The sequence below is a fragment of the Phaenicophaeus curvirostris genome, chromosome 2, assembly GCF_032191515.1.
Source record: "Phaenicophaeus curvirostris isolate KB17595 chromosome 2, BPBGC_Pcur_1.0, whole genome shotgun sequence".
NCBI classification, from domain to species: domain Eukaryota; kingdom Metazoa; phylum Chordata; class Aves; order Cuculiformes; family Cuculidae; genus Phaenicophaeus; species Phaenicophaeus curvirostris.
Genome location: NC_091393.1, coordinates 85,823,307 through 85,845,727, shown reverse-complemented (window position 1 = coordinate 85,845,727; position 22,421 = coordinate 85,823,307). Strand labels below are relative to the sequence as shown.

Sequence of the window (22,421 nt, the reverse complement as noted above, 5' to 3'; positions counted from 1 at the left end):
AAAAAAAGACAATCACAGCTTTTACAAACACTGGAAGGGTAAAGAAAGAGACTTCCCTTTTGTCAAATGTCTCAGCGTTACACACAATAGTTCTCTCTAATTCCAGAGTAAACATACTGCCATTCCACCTTTCAACGATTTTATAAAATGTATATATAAAAAGATAACCTGATTTAAGACACAAATGCATACCTATGCAAGGCTACTTGTTTTAGAGGATGTTTGGGAAGCACGTTCTCCCATAGACTTTGTTCGTATTTCGGGAGCTTTCTCTTCCAGTTCTCAAAAACAAACCCACAAATATTTTTATATTTTACATCTAAACCCTGACATTAAAACATCATCATAGGTGAAAACATGGATAAAAAGAACAGAAGAAAGGGCTGTCTTACTTTATGCTACACACTTCTGAAAGACGGAGCAATTCCTAAAACCTTTCCTGATTTACATTAATGTGTGCAATAACTGCCAAGCAAGATCCTGCTGCTTTCACCTCTGCTGCTGCCAACAGAATCAAACAGACTGGAGGATCAAGCTTGTAATTATACTAACACATAATTTAATTTATGTAATACAAACCTACAATGGAAGACCAGAAAATATATTAATTCACCCAAGAATCTGTTCAAAAGGTGTACCTGTAAATCTAGAAACACGCTATTAAGACATCAGTCGCTGCTTCAGTAAATACCATTTTCCAAGCAGCAAAATAGCCTGCAGTGTGTTTTAATACTCATTGATTTGATGTAATTGTCCTTATTAATAAAGAGTTGGTTGCTTTCTAGTCAGCCTTACAAGGAGGTCTTTGTATTTTCCCAGCCCATGCTGGAAATCAATTTTCCCTTTCTGTTAATGTGTCATTGAGGCAAAGACACCACTATTTTATAGAGGTGTCCCCATAAATAAATGAATACAATAGCCTTTCCAGGTCACACAGACCACTGAAAGGCTGCTTTTGACTGAAAAAAGGATTTGAAAGCTTCTAGATCTGGTCTGTATAGCCAGTGAGGCTAAGCACTACTCACAGCGTGGGCTAGGAGGTAGTGAGTCTCCTCTCCAAGAAACCTGTGGAACAGACCTGCCTAAATCCAGTACTAGTGACAGAGCACGTCACCTTGTTTTCCTTAGAGCACGCTCACAAGCCTTAAAAAAAGGCAAGCAGCAAAGAGATAAAGGAACTGCTTCACTAAACACACTTTGAAATACACCTTTGGGCAGGGGGAGGAAGGGCAGGGTGGAGGGAAGGGCTTAGACATTTAAAATAATTCAGCAAAAAATAAAGACTAAACAAGGAAAAATTCCTTGAATTTTTTTTTTTAAAGCTTCCTCTAAGTGATAACACTGCATATAAAAATCTGAAGGGACTTTCTTAATTAACCCATTATTAAATTGTGTCTTAATGACAGAACTGCAGAATTTTAACTGTTCATAACAAACAAATTAGCTTATTTATTCAGCATGAATAATGACAGACACTCAGTGTTGTAGATATTGCAATCATCCCACACGATGATGAATTAGGACCATGGCTATTATAATTTCTGTTGTCAGGAGAAAAATAAATTAAAAAGACTGAGTTGTACAATCACAACTGAATGACTACCTGCATTTCCATTTGCTAGAATCGGTACAGACAATGTTAGTATTTCTCTGGTTTCAGGACAAGTCTATTCTTTATCATACTAATCTCTGATTAGGCTAAGGCTCCAGTATTAGTAGCACTGATGCAAGATCAGTTTCTACTCTGTCCCTAGATACAGGAATTAATCAAGAAAATAATGCAAGTCAAAATTCCTGAGTGCTTCCCCTCCTATATGACACTCCTAATTTCATCCACAAACCCCACAGGCCAGAAGCACAAGCACTACTGTTAAACATGAACTGTCTATGCAGAAATAGGGCTTAAGGATCAGTAAAGTAGCTCTGCTGAAGTCCTTTAAAAATATACAGTACTTCAGCCCGGTACAATCACAAACTGGCCACAGGGCTTTCAGAAAACAGCTCACTTCAGCAGAAAGGGCCAGAATTTCATTCCCAGTGCCACTGGCCATTAACTGCAAGCATCAGTGCAGACAGCAATACACACAATCCACTCTAACAACAGAAATTCTCATGTAGTTTGGTAAGGAATTGGGTTAGGCTGTGTCACAAAAAAAATCTTAGATGAATGCAACACCCTTTGCGGAAACATTAATCCTTATTTCAGATACAAGGGGGTTTTAGTTGTGTTTTGGTTTACAGCTAAAGCACAGAAATCTGTTTGCCACACCAACTTCAGCTACAACCGCCAATGACCCCCTTCTGGCCAGGATATTTTTTGTTCTATGAAAACATTACACAAAGTAAAGGGAATTGCCTAAAGTCGTGTACTGCTCAGCTGTGATTTGTCATCACAGCCACCACAATTTTTCACATTTTTAATGTTATCCTCTGCCACTGGGTACTCAATAGGGATCTCAATATCATTTTTACTTGAACCATTGTCTTTATGCTGTGCAGAAAGGCAACTATCATTTTTCCCAGTATAGCCATTAGTTTTAGCCGGGGGGTTCTCTCGCTGACTGCAGCACAGCTGAGAGTCACAAGCTTTTGAGATGCAGGGTGAGCTGCACAGTAGCTGGGAGTTCTTGTGGTCAATGTACTCGGGCTGGATGGTCACAGAATGGATTCCTGCTTCATGGAAAACCTTCCGTATTTTATAAGCAGCATCTTGGTAATCAGTAGGGGTTTGGCACTTGATATGAAGAGTAGCAATATTCTTCCCACCTGCAAGCTCCCAGACATGCACTTCATGAAGGCTGCTAACCCCTGGTACACAAGCTAGTCTGTCAGCTGGAAGACAGAAGAGGAAGATGTTAGAGACTTTGGTGTACTGGCTAATTGCTATTTCTGCTAGAGCCCTATCCAAAAGCAACAGTCTCCAAACTATCTTTTTTAAAAAAACCGTATTTAGTAAAATGTGTCTACTCCCAGCTGCCTTCAATTAAGCCTCCAGGTGACCACAGGAGCAAGCCACCCTTCCCTTTGGGTTCACCCATCCCTCAAGGTCCCTAATGGCAATATACCAGCTGTTCATAGAAGCAATGTTAGAGCACCATTTCCTTGGCAGAGACCCCACATCTTCTGATTTCTTTAGTCCCAAGTATGGGGGAATTGCACAAATAACCAGTGTGAACAATGCTGAAGAGCTACAAAATTAACCAAGGTGGCTTGGAAGCCTTTGGGAAGAAGCCACTGCATGGCTGGGAAGTAATTTAATTCAATGTTGTTCCTTTCACAAACACACCACACAAAGCATTAACAGCTCAAGAACTGGTATTTTTGATGTACTGTTAGAGTACCACATTCTCAAAATGCATGCTTTAACTAATCCAGAGAGATTTGAGCCATGTTGCTAGGACACAGGCATGTGACTCTTTCTCACAGTTCTTGAGAATTTAGAGCTATTATGAGTAAATAATCCAAACATGTCATTCCAGAAATAACATATGCATTGAAACATATCATTAAGATTTCAGCATTTCAACAACAAATTTGACTTACTCAGTAGTTGCATATTAACACCTTTGGGAACCATCTGCAACAAAATAATTGAGGTCTCCTTGATAAGTGGGAATGCGGAAGACAAGATGATGATCACCATAATTATTGTCAGGCTTGGATCGATGTAGCACTGCCAATTACATGGAGCATTCCCCAGAGGAAGTACATGGAAAATCGTAGCAGCAACTACCACCACAACAGATCCAAGTGCATCTCCCATAACATGCAAAAGAACACCTGAAACAAATGGCACATTTTCCATTAGTGGCTGAATATTTTGGGGGGGTTGGTTTTTTTTGGTTGGTTGGTTGGTCAGTTTGTTTGCTTGGGGGAGAGGGGGCATTAGGGAGGAGAAGGAGAGACGATCTGCGTTTTTTAAGTCTGTTCTGCTTGTCATGAAAAGCACAATATTCCAAGCACTAACATCATAACCAAAGTTTTCAGTAACAATTTTCAGAACAAAACAGCAAGGGAAAACAGTGACGCTGAACCACAGCTGCTGAGATGGGATGCATTATTAAACATGTAGAGTACACTAACAACTGCAGATCAACTGCAATGCCATGGCAACATAAAGTGTGTTTGCTTAAATGGCTGCAGATTATTAAGAGATCCTGGCACATTAAATCTCAATTCTCAATTAAAAATCAATGACTAAATCTATCTGTCCTACCCTGGAAGCTGAGAGCGTCACAGACCACCCCCTATAACAGTTTTTCTCCTCCATCTGCTTCTATGTTGAAATCTGAAAAATTACGTAAGTGAAACTTAAGCCCATTCCTATGGCTCCAAATACCCTCAAACTCCAACTATTGGATCAAGCTTGATTATTAAACCTTGTCTCACCAACACTACTAGGCCTCAGACCACCCACCAGGAAAAAAAAAAATCAGAATCTGATTTAAGAGTTAGTAACACGGACACCACAGTTTAGTATGTGCCTAGAGTGCCCTAAATTGAGAGGAAAGCTGGGTAGCACTTTTTACATCTTATAGGTATGTTTTTGCACAAAAGGTAAAGACACAAAATAGGGTCTTGTAATAAAATATTTTTAGCTGCTCTTTCAACTACAATGGCCAAAGTAGCCTTATTGCTATAAAGTTACAATCATCTAAGAATTCCTTTTTTATTTTAACTAATTTACATAATCCTTCGTCTTCCTGTCATTGCTCAAATGCACTCCAATTTTGTCAGTCTTTACTGCTCAGATTCAGATTTTGTTCCAACCCTAATTAATGACTAATTCATAACATCTCTAAATAGAGGGAGTTAATTTCTTTGTCAATACTTTTTATTCTGAGCCTGCGAGAGAATAAAGCGGCCCATCTGCTTTCATCATCTCTATGACAAGCACTTTCAAGAGCTTTGCTCCAATTTAATCATTTCCTCTGGGCTGAAGAAGCTGTAAAAGGCTCCATCTGAAACTCACAACACAGCGAAGAGTTTTGATTCTTTGGTGATGCTGGACACTGGACTAGACCTAGAGCCATGCCTGTGCTGCTGTTTCTTGACAGCTCTTTGCATGAACACTGATCTTCGTTGTGAGAAATGAAGGCAATAACACTCCTCAGAATCACTTGGGTCAGATAAGAAAGTACAAACTACCAGTGAGTGCAGCTCTTTTTGATGGAGTCAGGCATGTTCTGCCCTATTTGGCAGACTCCCACAGGCCTTTACTCCTCCTAACAGTGTTGCAGTGTTTCCTTTTCATTCACAAATAATCCCGATTCAGCATGGGCTATCAGCTACTGCACAAACATGAAGGACAGGCAGAATGCAATTGCTAAAACGACTAACTAGAAAGCACAGCTTAAAAAGAACAGGAAACTGGTTCAGAAAGTCTTCTTTTGGATCAAGAAAAAAATGTAAGCACATCAGAATTACGATAAATTATTAGTTGAGAATTAAAGGAATTCTGAAAATGCCAATTTTACATTATTAAAATTGTTAACATGTGCATCTTGGTTATGCATCACAGAAATGCCTAGACAGAAATGAACCCATTTCCCTATAGATCCCCAAAAGCTACAGTTATAAAACAGAATCAAAAAATGAATTTTAGTAAATAAAGTCAGTATGGTAAGACCATAGGCAACATGTAGTTTCAACAGCTTTTATTGGAAAGTCTGAACTACTCTGCATATGCTCAAGAAGTAAAAGGAATAATTTTACTCTACAATAATTAATCCAGTCAGGCAGCATGTCTGGATTCCTATTCCTACCACTTCTAAAACCCAAGAAGCAGTTTCCCTGACAAGCCATTTTCTCCAGCCATGTTCTCACCATCTCACCTAACCACTGTCATTCAGGCAAGTAAGGCTTTCTCTGAAATACACTCACCAGTTTCTTATCAATCTCTTCTCCATCTATGAAAGCGGTGGTTCAGTTTTCCTGCTCTGATAACCTTACCACCACAATGCCACAACATCCAGCAACATCAACTTGTGGATGTTCAGGGAAGTGTTGTGGTTCTACACACAAGTACACAGTTTGATTTCCGAAGCGTCTTCCCTTACAGACATATTTGTGTAACTTTGAAAACACTTTTGAAAGACAGGTAGATGACACACACCAAAAAAATCCCAGGTGTTTGAATGCCATGTTGATCTTGAAGCTGAATTCATGGGATACTAATTTATACGACATTGGAGGAATATCAGATGCTCATAGGTGACCATGTGAAGCCTGAAAGTACCACCCTGTTTTAGCTTTCTGACAGCCTGTTTATTGAGGGACAAACTCAATATTCCAAGCTACCTGCTTTTGGCTCTGCTCAGAATAGATATGTAAATGTTTGTGCCTATAAGCACCTATACAGAAAGGGAGAGGGATACTTGATTAATTCATTCCTGGAAGTAGCTACACAGTTCCACTCCACAGATATCCAGAGATCTAACAAACTACAATGTGAGAAGGGCTGGTACTGCCACATATTCTCTCAGGGGAGACCTGGAAGACAGCTGAAGGACCTGGAAAAACACGTGTACTGACGCATCAGTTTCAGCACCTTTTCCCTCGTGCTGACTGAAAAGCATTGCTAACCTCAGGATATAAAGAAATTCTGTTTTCTGACCAGAAGCATTTTAAAGTTGAAAACCGCTCAGCTACTACAGCAGTGACACTCAAAGAAGCACCTCACAGATACCTGCTTTACCTTCCTGTAAGGCCTCTGTTGACTTGAGCTTTGTGTAAGAGGTTTTGCCTCCTTTCCAAAAAGCTCAGCTGCGCTCTTCTAGAGAATCAAAAAGCAAACACACTCAGAGCTAAATCAGCATCATGCTGCTTTGTTATTTCTTGTGCTATCTCATACAACCAAAACCTTTCTGCTGAAGATAACTGGGTCCACACACATCGAAGAATCCTGTATTTTTGCTCTAATTTTTCCTGATATTTGGAGGAAAAAAAAAAACAAAACCAGAAAATAACCTGAAATGGAAACCAGAAAGTGTTTGAGATCATTATAATATTAGCAGTATACTTCTGTGCCATACCTCTGATGTTCAGGGCTTCAGACTTTTTCTCTTTTTTCTCCACAGGCCCCTCTTCAGGGCTCTTTTGGTCATTTGGTGAATCACCTGCATTCAAAGAAGAAACGCTGTGTTGTGTATAAGTTCTACAAACAGAAAAAACATCATCCTTCTCAAAACCAACTTATTTCAAAAAGACGAGAAGAAAATAAATAAACAGATAGATAAAAAGCCAAAGCGTTTTCCCACGCTGCTGCCCCGCCCCGATCCCGGGGGGCCGCCCGGTGTAAAGTCCACGGTGAAGGAGGCACCGGGCGGCCGGGGGGAGCCTCGCGGGTGGGTTTGGGGCGCAGAGGGGAAAGAGGGGACGATGGAGAAGGGCGAGAGGGGCGGCGTGGAGAAGGAGAAGGAGGAGGAGGAGGAGGGGGAGGCGAGGCGGCGAGGATGCAGCCGAAAGGCACCTGCTCCATCCCGCCGCTCCGTCGAGGCGGCGCCGTGCGGGGCGGGCGCGGGGCGGCGGCAGCAGGCGCCCCAGTCCTGGAAGACGAGGAGCCCCACGAGGTTGACGGCGAGGCCGAGGGTGCCGACGATGAGCACCAGCCGCGCGTCGTCGATGGGCTCGGGGCGGGCGAGGCGCAGGACGGCTTCGATGAAGATGGTGAAGCAAAGGGCGGTGAGGAAGACGGCGTTGCTGAGGGCGCCCACCGCCTCGGCGCGGCGGTAGCCGTAGGTGGCGCGGGGGCCGCGGCGGCTGCGGCGGGCGACGCAGCCCGTGGAGATGCCCACGCAGAGCGAGATGAGGTCCGAGAGCATGTTGAACGAGTCGGACACCAGCGCGATGGAGTTGCCCGCGTAGCCCGACGCCAGCTCGGCCACGAAGAAGCCGGCGGTCAGCACCAGCATGAAGATGAGGCGGCACGTCTTGCCCGAGTACCGCCCCATGGCCCCGCCGAGGCGGCCCCGCTCCGCTGCCCGCGCCGCCCGACGCCGCCGCGGCCCTTATCGCCGCCGCCCGCCGCGCCTGGCCCCGCCCGCAGCCCGGCCCCGGGGGAGCGGCAGCGCCCGCACCGCCCCGCACCGCCCCGCACCGCCCCGCACCGTCCGCACCGCCCCGCAGCCGGCTCCTGTCGCCACTCCGCAGGCGGCACCGCCCCGCAGCCGGCACTGACACCACCCCACAGGTGGCACTTGTCACCACCCCGCAGCCGGCACTGCTACCCCAGCCGGCACTGCCACCGCCCCGCAGCCGGCGCCAACCTGTTGCCTGCGACCCCGGTTTGGGGGTTATAGGGGACCCCCGCTGCCCGCCCGCCCCACCACGGCGCAGCCCCCTGTCCCTCCCAAGTCGTTATAAACAACGGTGGTTTATGCAAAATAAATTAAATACGACATAAAAAGGCAAAATAAAACAGCCGTGGGGAGGTGAAAACATGGTACAGTGGCTGGAGAAGGGTCCACCTGGACAAGCAGAGCCATCTGGACCAAACTGAAAGGCTGTCCTGCTGGCAGCCTTTACCTGCACCACACCTCTGGGGCGCCAGGTACCACCAAACACAGTGGAGTTTCAGTGAAGGGTCTAATAATTGTGCTTTACTCATAGCTTAGATGCCAAATCTAAGGACAGAGTGCTGTCTACAGAACCAGGTAATTTCCTTCAACTGGCCGTTAAAAGGGTATAACTGAATCATAGAAGGTCCTGAGTTGGAAGGGTTATAGAGTCCAACTCCTGACCCTGTCTAGGGTAACCCCAAGATTCACACCATGTGTCTGTGGGCATTGTCCAAATGCTTCTTGAATATTGTCAGGCTTGGTGTCCTGAGTACTGACTTCCTTGGGGAGCTGTTCCAGTGCTCTGTCACCCTCTGGGTGAAGAACCTTTTCCTAATATCCAACCTAAACCTCTTCTGGCACATCTTGCTGCCATGCCCTTGGGTCCTATCATTGGTCACCAGAGGGAACAGAACAGCACCTGTTCCTCCTTCCCTTGTGAGGAAGCTGTAGACCGCAATGAGGTTCCTCCTCAGTGTCCTCTTGTTCAGGCTGAACGGACCAAGTGACTTTAGCCACTCCTTATACAGCTCCCCTTCTAAACCCTTCACCAACTTTATGGCCCTCCTCTAGGCACTCTCCAGTAGCCACATCAAACATTTCACCACACATCACAAAGCACACGTCACTATCAGGTAATAAACCAGCATGGCTGGGGAACACTATGATGTCCCTCCTGCCAAAGGTGTTGTTCTCTACAAACAGAAACTCATTAAAGGCCTTGGGAGTTTTCTTTTTATTTTAACTCTGAAGTAACAATTCTGTTATTACTGCTGTTAATTGAGTTTGAGCCTTTGCTTGAATATGTCTTTTAAATTAAGTCTCTCAATTCCACCTAATTTCTGTGTGCACAACCAAACACTTTTGCAACCTGATCTAGTGGAATGTGTCCCTGTCCATGCCACGAGGGCTGAAACTAGATGATCTTTAAGGTCCCTTCCAACCATCCTATGTATCTTGGCCTCTGGAGTCGACTTCGATAGCCATTCAGTGAACAGTCTCCTATGTATCTGCAAGGATTAATACACACAACTCCCAATTAACTGGAGATTGTTGTGCATGTCCATCCACATTCAATGACTAGGCAATGAAAGTATCTTGTAATATTCAAGTTAAAAAAATGCATAAAAATAAATGTATGGGAAAAAAAACCTTACCATCAAGAAAAATGCAATAGTAGAAGCAGACAGCATGTAATTTACACCAACACATGTTTCAGCTCTATAATTACATCTACCAACACAGGATGAGAGATTTTAAACAGTTGTGCCAAATAAAAAGCAGTGTGACATAGGCAGAAGAAAAAGAAGAAAAATATAGAAGAGTTTTAAGAAGTTAAATAGTCTATTAGATATGAATTTTAAAAAGACAGACTACATCTTCTTTATGATAATTAATCATAGAAAATTCACTTAAATTAAAAGGAAGAATTCACCAAAGCCCAGCTCATTGCTATGGTATAGGACTGAAATCAATTTCCAGTGGTTCTTATTTTAGGAAAATGTAGTTGTAGCTGGAATAGCCTTAATCTTCTTGTGCAAAATATACATTTATTCTCTTTGAAAAATAATATAATGTGTCATATCCATGAACTTACTTCAAAAATATAAAAATATCTCCGTTATTTTGAAGAAATAGTGCTAAAAATATTATTCTCAGCAAATAAGGCTGTAAGTCCTCTGACATGAAGCACAGTTACAGATGACTCATTGAAGAAGTCAAATGCAGTAGGTGTTCAGAGCCTCAGCTCTGAAGCTGTGCTGATCCACTGATTCTTCCTTCTGCTTGTCAAGCTCATGCATCTCAAGCTGCTTCTCACGATATGGTGTCAGTCTGAAAGCTACACACTGACAGAGGAACAGAGCAATGTCTGTGCTGAGTTAGACCAGAGGTCCATCTCCGAACTATTTCCAATTCCCAGCTACATCTTTTGGAGGGAATCAGATTTGCATAGTCTTCAAAACACAGGTCAGACACAGATTCATACAGAGGCACAGTCCAGGCATCCGCTGTCTGCCTTACTCTTTTCTCAGTACTGCCTCAGTTTTCTTTCACTTTCTGTCTACCGAGGGTTTAGCAAACATTTTTATGGAACTGGTCGTTCTCTCCTGCTTTCTCCTTCTCATCTTCTGACCAGCTATGTATCCATGCAAGGGCCTTTTCCTTCATGCTATGGCTGCTGAGACAGCCTCCTGAAAATCCACACTTTTGCTCAGCCTGCATACAAGTCTCCCAGGCCCTCTTCCTCCAGGTGCCACTATCACTTTGAGACAAATGATTTCTGAAACTGTCATCTGAACAAAGCTACACTAATTATTCTTGTTCAGTAAGCTATCACTTTCAATAACAAAAATAATTCATTTAGCTCAGTCTTCAGGATAAGGTATGTGCTATGCCCATAGCTCTTTCACACTTTGGTCCTATTTCACATTGACCAAGAGGAAGTCTTGATCCTGCACGTAGGAGGCACAGACTCTGTTACCATGGGTTTCAGTCAGGCTCTTTCCCTGTCATGGGCATGACCATTCTGCTTGCACCAACCAACCTGCAGTATCAGAAAGTTTGAACTCAAATGCTTTGAGAAAGGGACAACGTTTCTGATTGTTTTGCAGCATGCTTAGAATCCTTGTGTGTTTTACACCAACTGCAGACATTCAACAGTGTAATGCTATAATTCCACTTATTCATCTAGTACTGAGATTACCTGAGCAAGCTACATACTATGTAGTAAAACAGTCAACATAAATGTCCCAGTCCTTCTGTTTCTAACTCTGCTAAGTTGAACAAGTCATTCTTAGGGGGTTCAGAAATTTCTGAACTGTTTGCTGACATTAGTTTCAGCTACAAGACTGCTAGAAAAGCTGTTCTTGCATTTCCTCATCCTAATCAAGAGCAGGAATTGGTAACATTCTTAAAAGTTGATAGAAGTCTTACCAATGAGACAACTTTCCTTCTGAACCCCAAAGACCCAAGGCACTCCTGTAAGCTTCAAGATTTGTGTGTGCCAAGTTTTTAAGATTCTCTCACTCAAATTATTAATACTTTTACATAAGAACTATCAGTAGTCAGACCTCAAGCCAACAAGCTAAGACAGGAGGTCTGGGAAATCAGTTATTGAGTCTGCTTTAATCTAGGGAGCAGAAGCCTGAGAGGTAGCCCTCCTGCAAGATTTCAGAGTTCAGGTGAAAGTTTTATCAGTATCCTTGAGAGAGTACAGAGGTGAATGTTCTTGGCGTTTTTAATCACAGCTGTGATTCTTCACGGGAGTCCTGGAGCTGTCCAGGGGGAGATCACGTGCTGGCTGGACAACAAGAACAAATTTTTCATGCTCTTCCAATGAAGGCTTGAAAACACTGGTATGTCAATCTGAAATTATGAACCTGTGTAATTATGTAGTTCCTAGCCTGAAATGTCTTCTTTTTGTCAGATTTTTTTTTTTCTATTTTAAGGTGGTTGTTCAGTTTGTTAGTTGTAAACCACTATTCCCTGCTCTTCATATCTATCTGGCACTGGATAGTGCTTCCCTGAATATTTCAACTACTTGATAATTCATTTTTTAAAGTATAATTCTATTAAGTTTCCTGGATTAATGCATTCAGTTCTGGAGTCCTCGACACTGGAAGGATATGGATGTGTTAGAGTGAGTCCACGGGAGGGTCATGACAATTATCAGAGGGAGGGAGCACCCACCGTACAAGGACAAGCTGAGAGAGTTGGGCTTATTTAGCCTAGAGAAGAGGAGGCTCAGGCGAGACTTTATAGCAGCTTCCAGTACTTAATGGGGGCCTGCAGGAAAGATGGGGAGGAACTCTTTATCAGGGAGTGCAGTGAAAGGACAAGGGGTAGTGGTTTTAAGCTGAAAGAAGGTAGATTTAGATTAGATATTAGGAAGAAACTTTTCACTGCGAGGGCGGTGAGGCACTGGAACAGGTTACCCAGAGAAGTCATGGATGCTCCATTACTGGAGTTGTTCAAGGCCACATTGGTTGGGGCTTTGAGCAACATGATGCAGTGGAATATGTCGCTGTCCGTGGAGGGGGGTGGGGGGGGTGGGGGGGTGGAACTAGTCAATCTTTAAGCTCTCTTCCGACTCAAACCATTCCATGATTCTATGCATGGGTATATGTATACATCCATATAAACTTTTTGCTACTGGGAGGTCATGCAGCATGTTGGAACAAACATGAAGAGGAAAAAAATACTCAATGATTTCATAATTGTAAATTACATTGAATCCTACTGCAAAAATTTCATTTTTCATCCCAGCAGCATTTCTAGACTGAAGCTGATATCAGGCCTGTGCCTGTGGTAAGCTCTCTGCAGAATAGCATTCCAGCTAAAAGAATTGCAGTTAACGTATATAACGCATCAGCCTTCAAATCCTCCGTTGTATTCAAGCTGTTTATGACTTTGAACTCAGTTTATCATACAGTCCTCTTATTTCCTTATAGCTCACCACAGATACTGTGATGTAATTCAGAGAGCTTGTCTATGCCTTTACCATGAAATTGGTTCAAGGTCGAGAGTGAATGCAGTTACCCAAAGGTCAGCGGTACTAGTACTGTTGGAATCTAGGTTCAGAAGTTTTGATCTTACCTTTCTGCTGTTGATAAATCGTTCAGGGATGCTTTGCCTGCTTTACTTATAGACTTTCAATTTTTGTTCTGCGCTTTCCATTTTGGTCAAAAGTAGCCCCAAATAATTTGCTTTTATTTGTTTTGATGCAAACAATTGCAGAAAGCAAAATTTCTCTTCCTTAGATTAAATTCTGAGGTTTCTTTTAAGAAAATGAAACATTTTAAAAAAACCTGGAGAAAATTTAGTGAGACTGTAGCTAAATATATTTTCACAGTCTTTTCCCATCTGCCTTGTCTTTGTTAAGGACTCTGGATTAGAGCTTCAACTAATACAAGTTAACACAGACCCAGTCACTTTTGAGAGGAGATGTTCAGAAAAGCTTTGGAAAAATTTAGTGAGGATTATTCTACACACTGTCAAACTAATGAAGACCTTGAGAAAGTATGTGTGCGATCTTGAGTATCTGATACACTTAAAATTACTTTGAGAGTTTCTCTTGGCCTTTTTATTCCATTTGAGAAGACTACATCCTGTAGTGCTGTAGAAATCAAAGCCAGAAAATCTAAATATTTGGTTGGAGAAGGCTTTGGTTACCTGCGTGCCAACACACTAACACCTCTGGGATTTATGGAAATAAGTGCATAAGGCATGCGTACCTTAATTTATACATACCATGTTGGCAAGCATTTAGGAGTTGGATGCCATGGTGAACTACACAGGCAGCATAAATCTGTGAGGATGAGTATGTATTGTGTGAATGAAGCAGCTCTCTGTTGGTAAACTGGTGCTACGCATTCTGCAATCATCTGTTTATGAAGGCAGTCAGGGCATGAATAGGCATAAAGTGTTTACTGCAGGGTTGGTGCTTTCAGGGGAAAATTATATCAAACTGGTGAAGATATGCTCAAAAGAGGGATAAAATAGGGGTAGTACTGCTGATCGTGAAGAAAATCTTTCAGGCGTGAAAAACACAGAATGCCAGAGGTTTGTTGTTACAAGTGTTTAAATCCACGGCTCTTTCCCTTTCCTTAAAAAAGCCTACAGGCCAATGGATTGGCAGTCTAACCCCCATTCAGCAGTACGTTTGAGAGTAAAACTTGTTCAGACCAGGGAACTTATTTTTCCCTTCTTAAAGGCAGGTGAATTAAGTGATCAAGAAATTCTTCACACCTACGAAACTGAAATCCTCGGTTCTGGATCTCTAACCCCCAGAGCACTTTCATCTCCTGCAATAATATAGATTTTTTAGTCTGTTGAGTCTGCAAGCACTAAAAATACAATTACTTTTCAGTACCTGCACATTTTTTCACCAGGTCCCTACTGGGAAGGTCTATATCATTAAGATATGGGTCAAGCAGCCATTTATCCACTTAGTTTGGTCTATCAATGCTCTCATTTCCCCTGGAATCAGTATGTTTGCAACAGTAGATGAAAAAACTGAGTTCAGAATGTTGTAGCAACAAAGCCTTCTCAAGTCACCCAGCCAGTTAAAGGTAGTATCTCTCCTCATCTTACTTCATTCACATGCATATATCCCCAATTCTCTCCTACTTACAAAAGCCTGGAAAAAGACATATGCCACCCAGCAAGCATCAGAATAAGCAAACTCATGCTGCATAAAGTCCAGGAGGAACAAGAAGATATATTTTCCACTTAGGTGGCTGCTAGCTTAAATCGCCTCTCTTATCTGAGAAGCAGGCTGCTGGTGCACACTGAGATAGGAGAATCAAGACCAAACATTGTTGTCACATAAAAAGCTCACACACATGCTTAGTAAATTGCACCTACCAGAATATAAAAGCAAGCCACTTGTCTGCTAATACCAAATGTGTTTTATTTAATGAGTTGTGGACCCTGTGAAGACCATGAGGTCTCTCATGAGAAGATTAGAGTTGTTCCTCCAAGCCGCAAACATTTTAGGAGTGGCTCAGTATCAAACAGGTTGGGTTCAGTGACATCCTTCTAATTTCCTACTTCCCCCCGCACAGATCACAAGACGACAGGACAAATGTTTTCTCCATGTTAAATCTTTATTCATTTTCTCAAGACAAACAACAGAGAATTACTATGATCAAACTAATATAGTTCTTTTCAAACTGTGGTCCCTCTAACAGTTTGAAACCACATACAAATGAAGAGACAATTAACTGAACTACACAAACAAGAGTAAGCTGATCTCTGGGTGCAGTAAAACAGGCTTCTGTATTTTTATGATTGGCTATAAAGGGTATGGCCAGTGTTAAAGTTGTCTCGTATTTATTATAAAAGCCTGAGGGTTTCTTTGCCATCTGCTTATTACTTAGTTGTATTCTTCATTTTTGTGCCGAAACTTTCTGCATAAGATGCAAGACCTCAACATTGTCAAAAAACTCTGGCTAAAGCTGCTCTGTCATTTCCAACAGCAACAGTAAGAAAAGCTTTTTGTGACTGCTAACTCCTAGCAAGAGTTTCGTAGGGAAGCTTTAATATTTCTATCTTTTAACAAGTATTTCCTGGATTTTTAAGTCAAAGCAATAACCAGTCTGTGCTGCCCTCCATGCTGCTATGGACAGTCCAGCTGGGCCAAGTACCTCTCTCTGCACAGCCGTTCCTTTAGAGAGTGTAGAAATATTTTATGTATGTAATAGCTGCTCTGGGACAGCATTGAAAGAAAGAACAGGGGCACGTCTTCCCCATATGCTTGCTGACCTGTTCTCTTAGTGCTAATGTAGCGTGGAGAACCTGACTGCCTGAATCAAGTGCAAAGATGGATATAGAAGGCAGAGATGCCTTAATCGAATCTGGTGAGAGGAGTTAGGCACTTACAGCTGCTGGAAAGGGCAGACAGGAATTCAAATAAGAGAAAGAGAGACAAAGGGGGACAAGATGTAGTGCATCAGACAGAGCAAAAGGGTAGCAAGAACCAGAAAAAAATAAAAGGAAGAGAAACAGAAGGAGTAATCAGTAAGAGGCAAAACAAAGCCAGCCAACAGGTGGACGAGGGAAATAGGGTCTGTCTGGGTAAATTAGGTTGGCAACTCAGAAAAACATACTTCTACTTGCTCAACAAGAATATTTGTACCAAGATGAGAACCTACAGAGTGGAGGTAGCAATGGGCTAGATGAGGAGTACGGAAGCAGAAGAAGAGGCAAAGACAGAGAGCTGGGTTGGCACCTGTGAACACCACCCTCTGTGTCCACTGAATTTCAACCCTGACTAGCAACACTCATTGTAGGCATGGCTCGCTCTGCCCCTGCTACAGCAATACCCGGGAAAACCATCAGCTATTTTTTCCATCCCTGACAGCAGACCACACAACAGATGAATGAGATGAACTGCTGGCTATTGTGATTAATCGTGGCACTAATATATGTGCAAGCATTTGCTTGAGTGGATGTAGATGTTCCCCCTGCCCATAGCACCCACAATACAGCACTAGACAACTGAACCACCGTCTTTATTTTTTGCTTTGTGTTTTTCAAAGCGATGCAAAAAATCACATAGAAGAGGACTGTATAAATCCATTCCTTACATGGAATTGAAGGCAGCTCTCCCACTTCTCTGGAAAGCATAAGAGGTAGAGGGCTGCTCTACAAACCTTGGCCCTCCAGTGAACCATCACTGACGTCAGCAGATTGCTCAGATGTCACCAAAGTTATTGCCTGTGGACAGCTGGGTTGCACCAGCAGAATTCAGAGATAATGTCCACTTGAATTTCTGCTAGTAGTGTTGATTCACTACAAAATTTGCCTTGACTTCAATCTCCAGGAAGGAGTATCTTTTTCTCATGCACAGGATGACAAGAGAGATGGAATCCCTCTATTTTCATGTATTTAATATAGATGTAGAATATATATAAAGCATATATGTATACTTTTGAGAGTACAGCTATTAGGGAAATAACATTTCTTTTTAAAGACGTGTAATAAAAATCCCACTCAGGTGGAATATAGAGAGAATTAGAGGAAATAGACATGAAAATTTACCTAATTGGTGTTTATAAAATCAAGTCCAGAAGAAAAAGCATTCTCTTTACAGCATAGACAGGCATTGTCTTGCCTGTAGGCATTACCACAAGCAGAGAAGATTCACTGCACAAGGAACAGAGAGGTCAACTCATCAAGAAATCTACACACTGTGTTTATGGGATGGTACATAATTAATCTGGCTTAGGCAACTGAAATTCAATTGAAAGCAAAGTGGAGCTGCTAGGCATGTGGGTGTGTACCTATTGGAGCGACAGGAATGGCTACATTGTCCCAGAGAGTTATTAGAAGATGGATCCTGGATATATGGCGAGAATGGCATTTACCTACACAGTTGCCACTAATTTCAGTTAATTTCCTAATTCCCTGACACTCTTGCCATTGGTTTTAAGTGCCAATACATTCCTTCTTCGTCCTTCCTCCTTCCTGACTTCATCCTGAGGCACAATTTTGGAAGCTCTCTTTCAAGAAGCCATTGCAAAGAGAGACTTTGTCAGGAATTGCTGGCAGTTCCTAATATAAAAGCTCATTAAATCCCTCTGCTAATTAAATACAACCACAACTTTAGTCTAAGAGCAGGTCAGTTTTGAATAGATGGGCATTGAAACAAACAGGCAACAAAATAAGTTGTGCATCTCCTTTGAGTGTTACACGAGTAAATTTAAAGCTTCAATATCATATAGAGGTACATTTAATAATGAACAGAAATCTTTTCCACTTAAAGTCCTACGTGAAGCATATCAAGCACTGAAATGTAAACTAAAACTCCGTTTAATTTCTAGCTCCAAAGCCCTGTCCAGTCTGAAAGTCAAATGTAAGACTTGGCTTACCTCGCTGAGAACAGTACATCACAGCTTTATTAGATGGGTTCTCTCAGCTTTCAGCCCAGGATGTCCAGTTAGCGCTTTGCAAATATCTAGTTCCTATCTCAACTAAACCATTTGTATTTTTAAGAAACGTGTGTATATGTACATAGAGAAAATACATTTATATCTTATGTCAAATAAAGTGAGATATTTTCTGCAGGAATAAAAAACCTAGCCCACATCCTTCCTCCCAGATGCAGACATTTGAAAATCCTACGCTGAGAAACATAAACTGAATAGCTAAACCTCTGTGCACTCAACAGAACATCCTACTAAAGACGTATATATCAAAGTATCACTGTTTCTTCCCTGCTTATCTAAAGCACAGGCTAACAAACATCAGCAAGGAATATTTCCGTTCTCCGTCCGCAGGTTGTTCAGTCAGCATTCAAGTCTTTTACCCCCAAATCAAGGAAGGCTGTGACTCTCCTTTTGCCTCTACTTTTTTTTTTTAATCTCATACAAACTCTGAACACATCTCAAAAGATAATCATGTCCTAGACAAAAATTACAGCAGAATTACAAAAGCACAGAGAGTTATCGATTGTGCATGATTTGCATTCCAGGAGTAAATATATCCTAAAAAATATCTCCTTAGGGCAGTAGTACACCTTGTCCTGTGTTTGGCCAGCCAGAAGATTAGGGAGAATATTTCTCTTGTAGATCACTGTACACTTCAGGAAGTCAACACATAGAATATTTACACATTATTTACTGAGAAACACATGTGGCGATAGCTGGAAACATGTATGTGTTAAGGCATAAAATCCACTACCCTTGCTAGCAAAAGAATGAAAAACCTACAATGTTTTGCTTGCCCATCTCAGAGAAGCTGTAAACAGTCTCTAGAAAAGCCATTAAGCAGAATCGTAGAGCACCAGGAATGCTGAGCAATTGTGTTAGGTTATTTACCTGTTTCGATGTCTCCTTGGGGTGCACGACAATAACAGCAGTCCATGAAGATAACATAGTTGAACACATTGAAGAACAGACCTGCAATTCCGACAATGAGGACGAGCAGTGCTTTCTCAGTCTTCTGAGGATTGATAAACCTCTTAATCGATTCAACAAAGATGCTGAACATCAGAGCGGTGGCAAAAACCGAATTGCCAAAAGCTCCCAGCACATCTGCCCGGCTGAAGCCGAAAGTGTTAGCCTTGTGCCATCTAATGCGACTGAACCTAACACCAAACAAACCGATGACCATGGAGATCAAGTGAGAGAAAACAGCAAAGGCATCTGAAGCTAAGGAAAGAGAATTGCCAACGTAGGCTACCGAGATCTCAACAGCAAAAAGCCCGAGGCTCAACACACACATGAGGATGAGCCTGCTGCTCCTGCCTGAGTAGCGGCCCATTTCTGCTGCTCTCTTCCCCTTACTCTGAGGTTCTGCAAGACAGAGCTGTGCAAGGAGCAAGTCACTGCCTATGATTCTGCCCTTCACCTGTCAGCACTGCTCACATGTGGGAGCCACTTTTATAGGAAGCAGTAAAGCAATAAATCAGTTTAAAGGGCAGTTTAGCAAGATACGTCATGTGAAGGTAGCCTGAAGGGTCCAGTCCTATAGGGCTTCCACTCTTTGGAGGATTTTTTTTTCTACAAAACTAAAAATAAACCAAGGGACACTACTTTGAGCACCAGCACTTGCTAATCTACCCAATAGCACTGTTGTAAAAAACTGAGTAAGACCCAAGGAGGAGAGCATAAGAACTTTAAGCAGTTAGAGGCAGTGTTCCCTTTGTATAAAACTCTCCTCCGATGTCTGTTTTTGCCATTTCTATAACCAGTAAGTTTAGTACTGAGAAAATACTACATGCCTGAGGAAGAAGACATTTGACATTCTGTTGAGTTGACATTATTTTTAAGTACATTGTAAACATGAACTGACCATGAGGGTAGTTGAACATGTTGTCCAGACAGCAAGTTTCAAAACCAATCTAATTGATCTTCCATTTTAGTAATGTAGAGTTCTCAACTGCCTGTACTTCTGGCACCTTTTAACATTGCCTACAGATACGGAGCATAGTTGGAGTCCATTTTCTAAATATGTGACTGGTAATACAGAAGCTGAGCCTGAACAATAAACCAAAAGCACATAATTTATTTTTAATTAGAATCATAGAATGGCTTGGTTTGGAAGGGTGCTTAAAGATCATCCAGTTCCAAGCCCCCTGCCAATGGGCTGGGACACTTTCCACTAGACCTGGTTGCTCATAGCCTCAAAGCCGTGCCTATCTCAAAATCCCAAAGTAATCCTTGTACACTTGGAAGCCAGAGTCAGAACTGGGGCAAGCACAACCAGAAACTAAGGGGGAAATAAGAGCTGCGGGAGTCCTAACTTGTTCTTGGTGCCATTTCTGGGACAGAGTAAGAACCTGAAGGGGTAACTTTGTTTTATCAGTCATTGTAGTACCTGCTGAGCTCTTGAGCGTACACATAATTGATGCACACTCAGAAACTATAGCAAAGGAAATCTAACTGCTAATAGCACACTAGACGACAGAGATGATCAGACCAGGTACCTTCCTTGAAAAGTTTATGATCCAGTTTTTGTTTGAAATGCCCATCTGTGTGCATATATGCACACAGTTAGCTACAAGATAAAATGGAAGGAAATTACATGCTGTACAGCTACAGCAAGATAAGATAATAATACTGATAACCTGAGCTGACCAACTGTCCCTGCTGGCCTTAGACTTCCCAAGGTGAATTTGAAAATGCAAACACCAACCCCCAATTTTATTTTTTCGCTCACAGGAATGCAACAACCAAAATATTTATGTTTAAAGTCCAGTCTGTTAGAAGCCTTGCCTGCCAACAGATGTAATTTTTAACATTTGGTCACTTGTCTACCTACACATTGCAGTTGGAAATCTTGAGAGTTTCCCCCTGCTCCCTTGTCACAGTTTAGCTCTAGCCCAGCCAATTTCAGCAGCTAAAGCCAAGCTCCCTCTCACTTCTAGGGACAGGGGAAAGGAAAATGAGAGGAAAAAAGGCTTGCGAGTTGGAAACTAAAACTACAGTTTGAATGTAATGATAATAATAAAAATAATAAAATATATACAAAGATTGTGCCCTCACCCCTCGATGACTATGCATCACCACAAATACTGTGGAGCAGACATGAGGGAATGGGTCCGTGGCTAGGAGGGAGCTGGACTCAGAAACTGGATCCAGGAACACACAGATCGGGAGCAAAGAGACAGATGAAGTCCTCACTGGATGTCAGCCATTGAAGGAGAGAGTGAGACCATCATGATCCCTCAGTTTTATACTAAGCATGACGTGTATGAGATGGAATGGTCTGTTGGTCAGTTTGGGGTCACCTGTCCTGTCTGCCCCTCCTGGCAGGTGCAGCCTTTTTTTTGCTGGTGTGAGGATAGACTTGGTTGCTCTAAGAGTAAGAAATGGCCTTCCTGCATACTAATGCCTTGTGTTATCACTTCTAGCAAAGAACACTAAAAAACCATGGATCTAACTTTCAGAAAATGAAGTAACCTAGACAAGCCTTAGCTAAAGTCAGAAAGTCAGAAAACTGATTCTGCTTCTCTCAAGCTGCAACCCCCCTCCATTTTAAGAATAGCACTAATCCTGGTAGGGTGAATTAGTAGAACTAATTACAACATTGAAACTGGTACTTGATCATCTTCCTCTTCATCATCTCCCATCTGTATTCCTACTTCTATTCTAGCTCTTGCTACAACATTTTCTTCGCTCTTTTGTAAAAGTAACATTCAACTATTTAATTTTTTTATTATCTGAACTAGAGAGCATGAAAACTGAGATTTTTTTTTTCCAAGTGTTATTCTCCTTTCACAATGGGAACAGACCAAGGCCAAACTTCTGAGCTCTCAAAAGCTCTGCTCTACAAAAGGTTTCAATTACAGAAACATAAGGTTGAGCTCCATGAAGCTAAAATGTTTGTGTGCTCCATTTTGTCAATAAGGAGCAGCACCACTTTAAGGCAGTTCCACTACATCCCACCTTACTATGCTATTTAACCCAAATTTATCAGCATACAACTGTAAGTACTAAGGAACACTAAGAGCTTTGCAGTTCTGTTATAAACACAAAGCAGTATCAGTTAATCAACTGATTCATATACTTCTTTTCCAAGAGACACAATATATTAAGATTCCCAAAGCTTTTTATACCAGTATCATTAGGAGTATGGATGTTTCTATAATGTTTTGCAGATAGCTCAGATTGCACTTCTGGTGGAAGGATACTCAAGATGCATCTGTCTCCCAGGGAGGCATCAGCCTCTCCTCTGTGGAAGATCACTACAGAATGATGTGCAGGCGAGTCATCCATGTCCCATACCCAAGCCCTACCTATGATCAGGAAGAATTAAAAGTCAAACAAACAAAATAAAAGGGCTGGACTTCCCTGAAACATCTGGCTTCAAACCAACCCATTTGTAGGTTGATAGCAACTCATTCTAAGAACAGTG

General features: G+C 42.1%; 2 protein-coding genes across 2 annotated transcripts in view; both read right to left on the bottom strand.

Moving 5' to 3' along the window:
- EPRS1 (glutamyl-prolyl-tRNA synthetase 1) overlaps nucleotides 1-22,421 on the bottom strand; it is a 431,857-nt gene that overhangs the window by 365,990 nt on the left and 43,446 nt on the right. The gene's annotated exons all lie outside the window — the stretch shown is intronic.
- Nucleotides 615-7,993, bottom strand: SLC30A10 (solute carrier family 30 member 10). Its single transcript, XM_069852692.1, has 4 exons — nucleotides 7,472-7,993; nucleotides 7,035-7,118; nucleotides 3,544-3,780; nucleotides 615-2,832 (listed from the first exon to the last, which is right to left on the bottom strand). Exons 1-4 carry the CDS (start codon nucleotides 7,950-7,952, stop codon nucleotides 2,357-2,359), a joined length of 1,278 nt encoding a protein of 425 aa, XP_069708793.1. The 5' UTR covers nucleotides 7,953-7,993; the 3' UTR covers nucleotides 615-2,356.

Excerpts from the sequence above, each read along its gene's own strand:
- SLC30A10 (XM_069852692.1), bottom strand. The coding sequence starts at position 7,952 with ATGGGGCGGTACTCGGGCAAGACGTGCCGCCTCATCTTCATGCTGGTG. Across the intron at positions 7,119-7,471 it reads GGAGCGGCGGGATGGAGCAG|GTGATTCACCAAATGACCAA; the intron begins GTGCCTTTCGGC and ends CTTTGAATGCAG. Across the intron at positions 3,781-7,034 it reads TGAAGCCCTGAACATCAGAG|GTGTTCTTTTGCATGTTATG; the intron begins GTATGGCACAGA and ends CATTTGTTTCAG.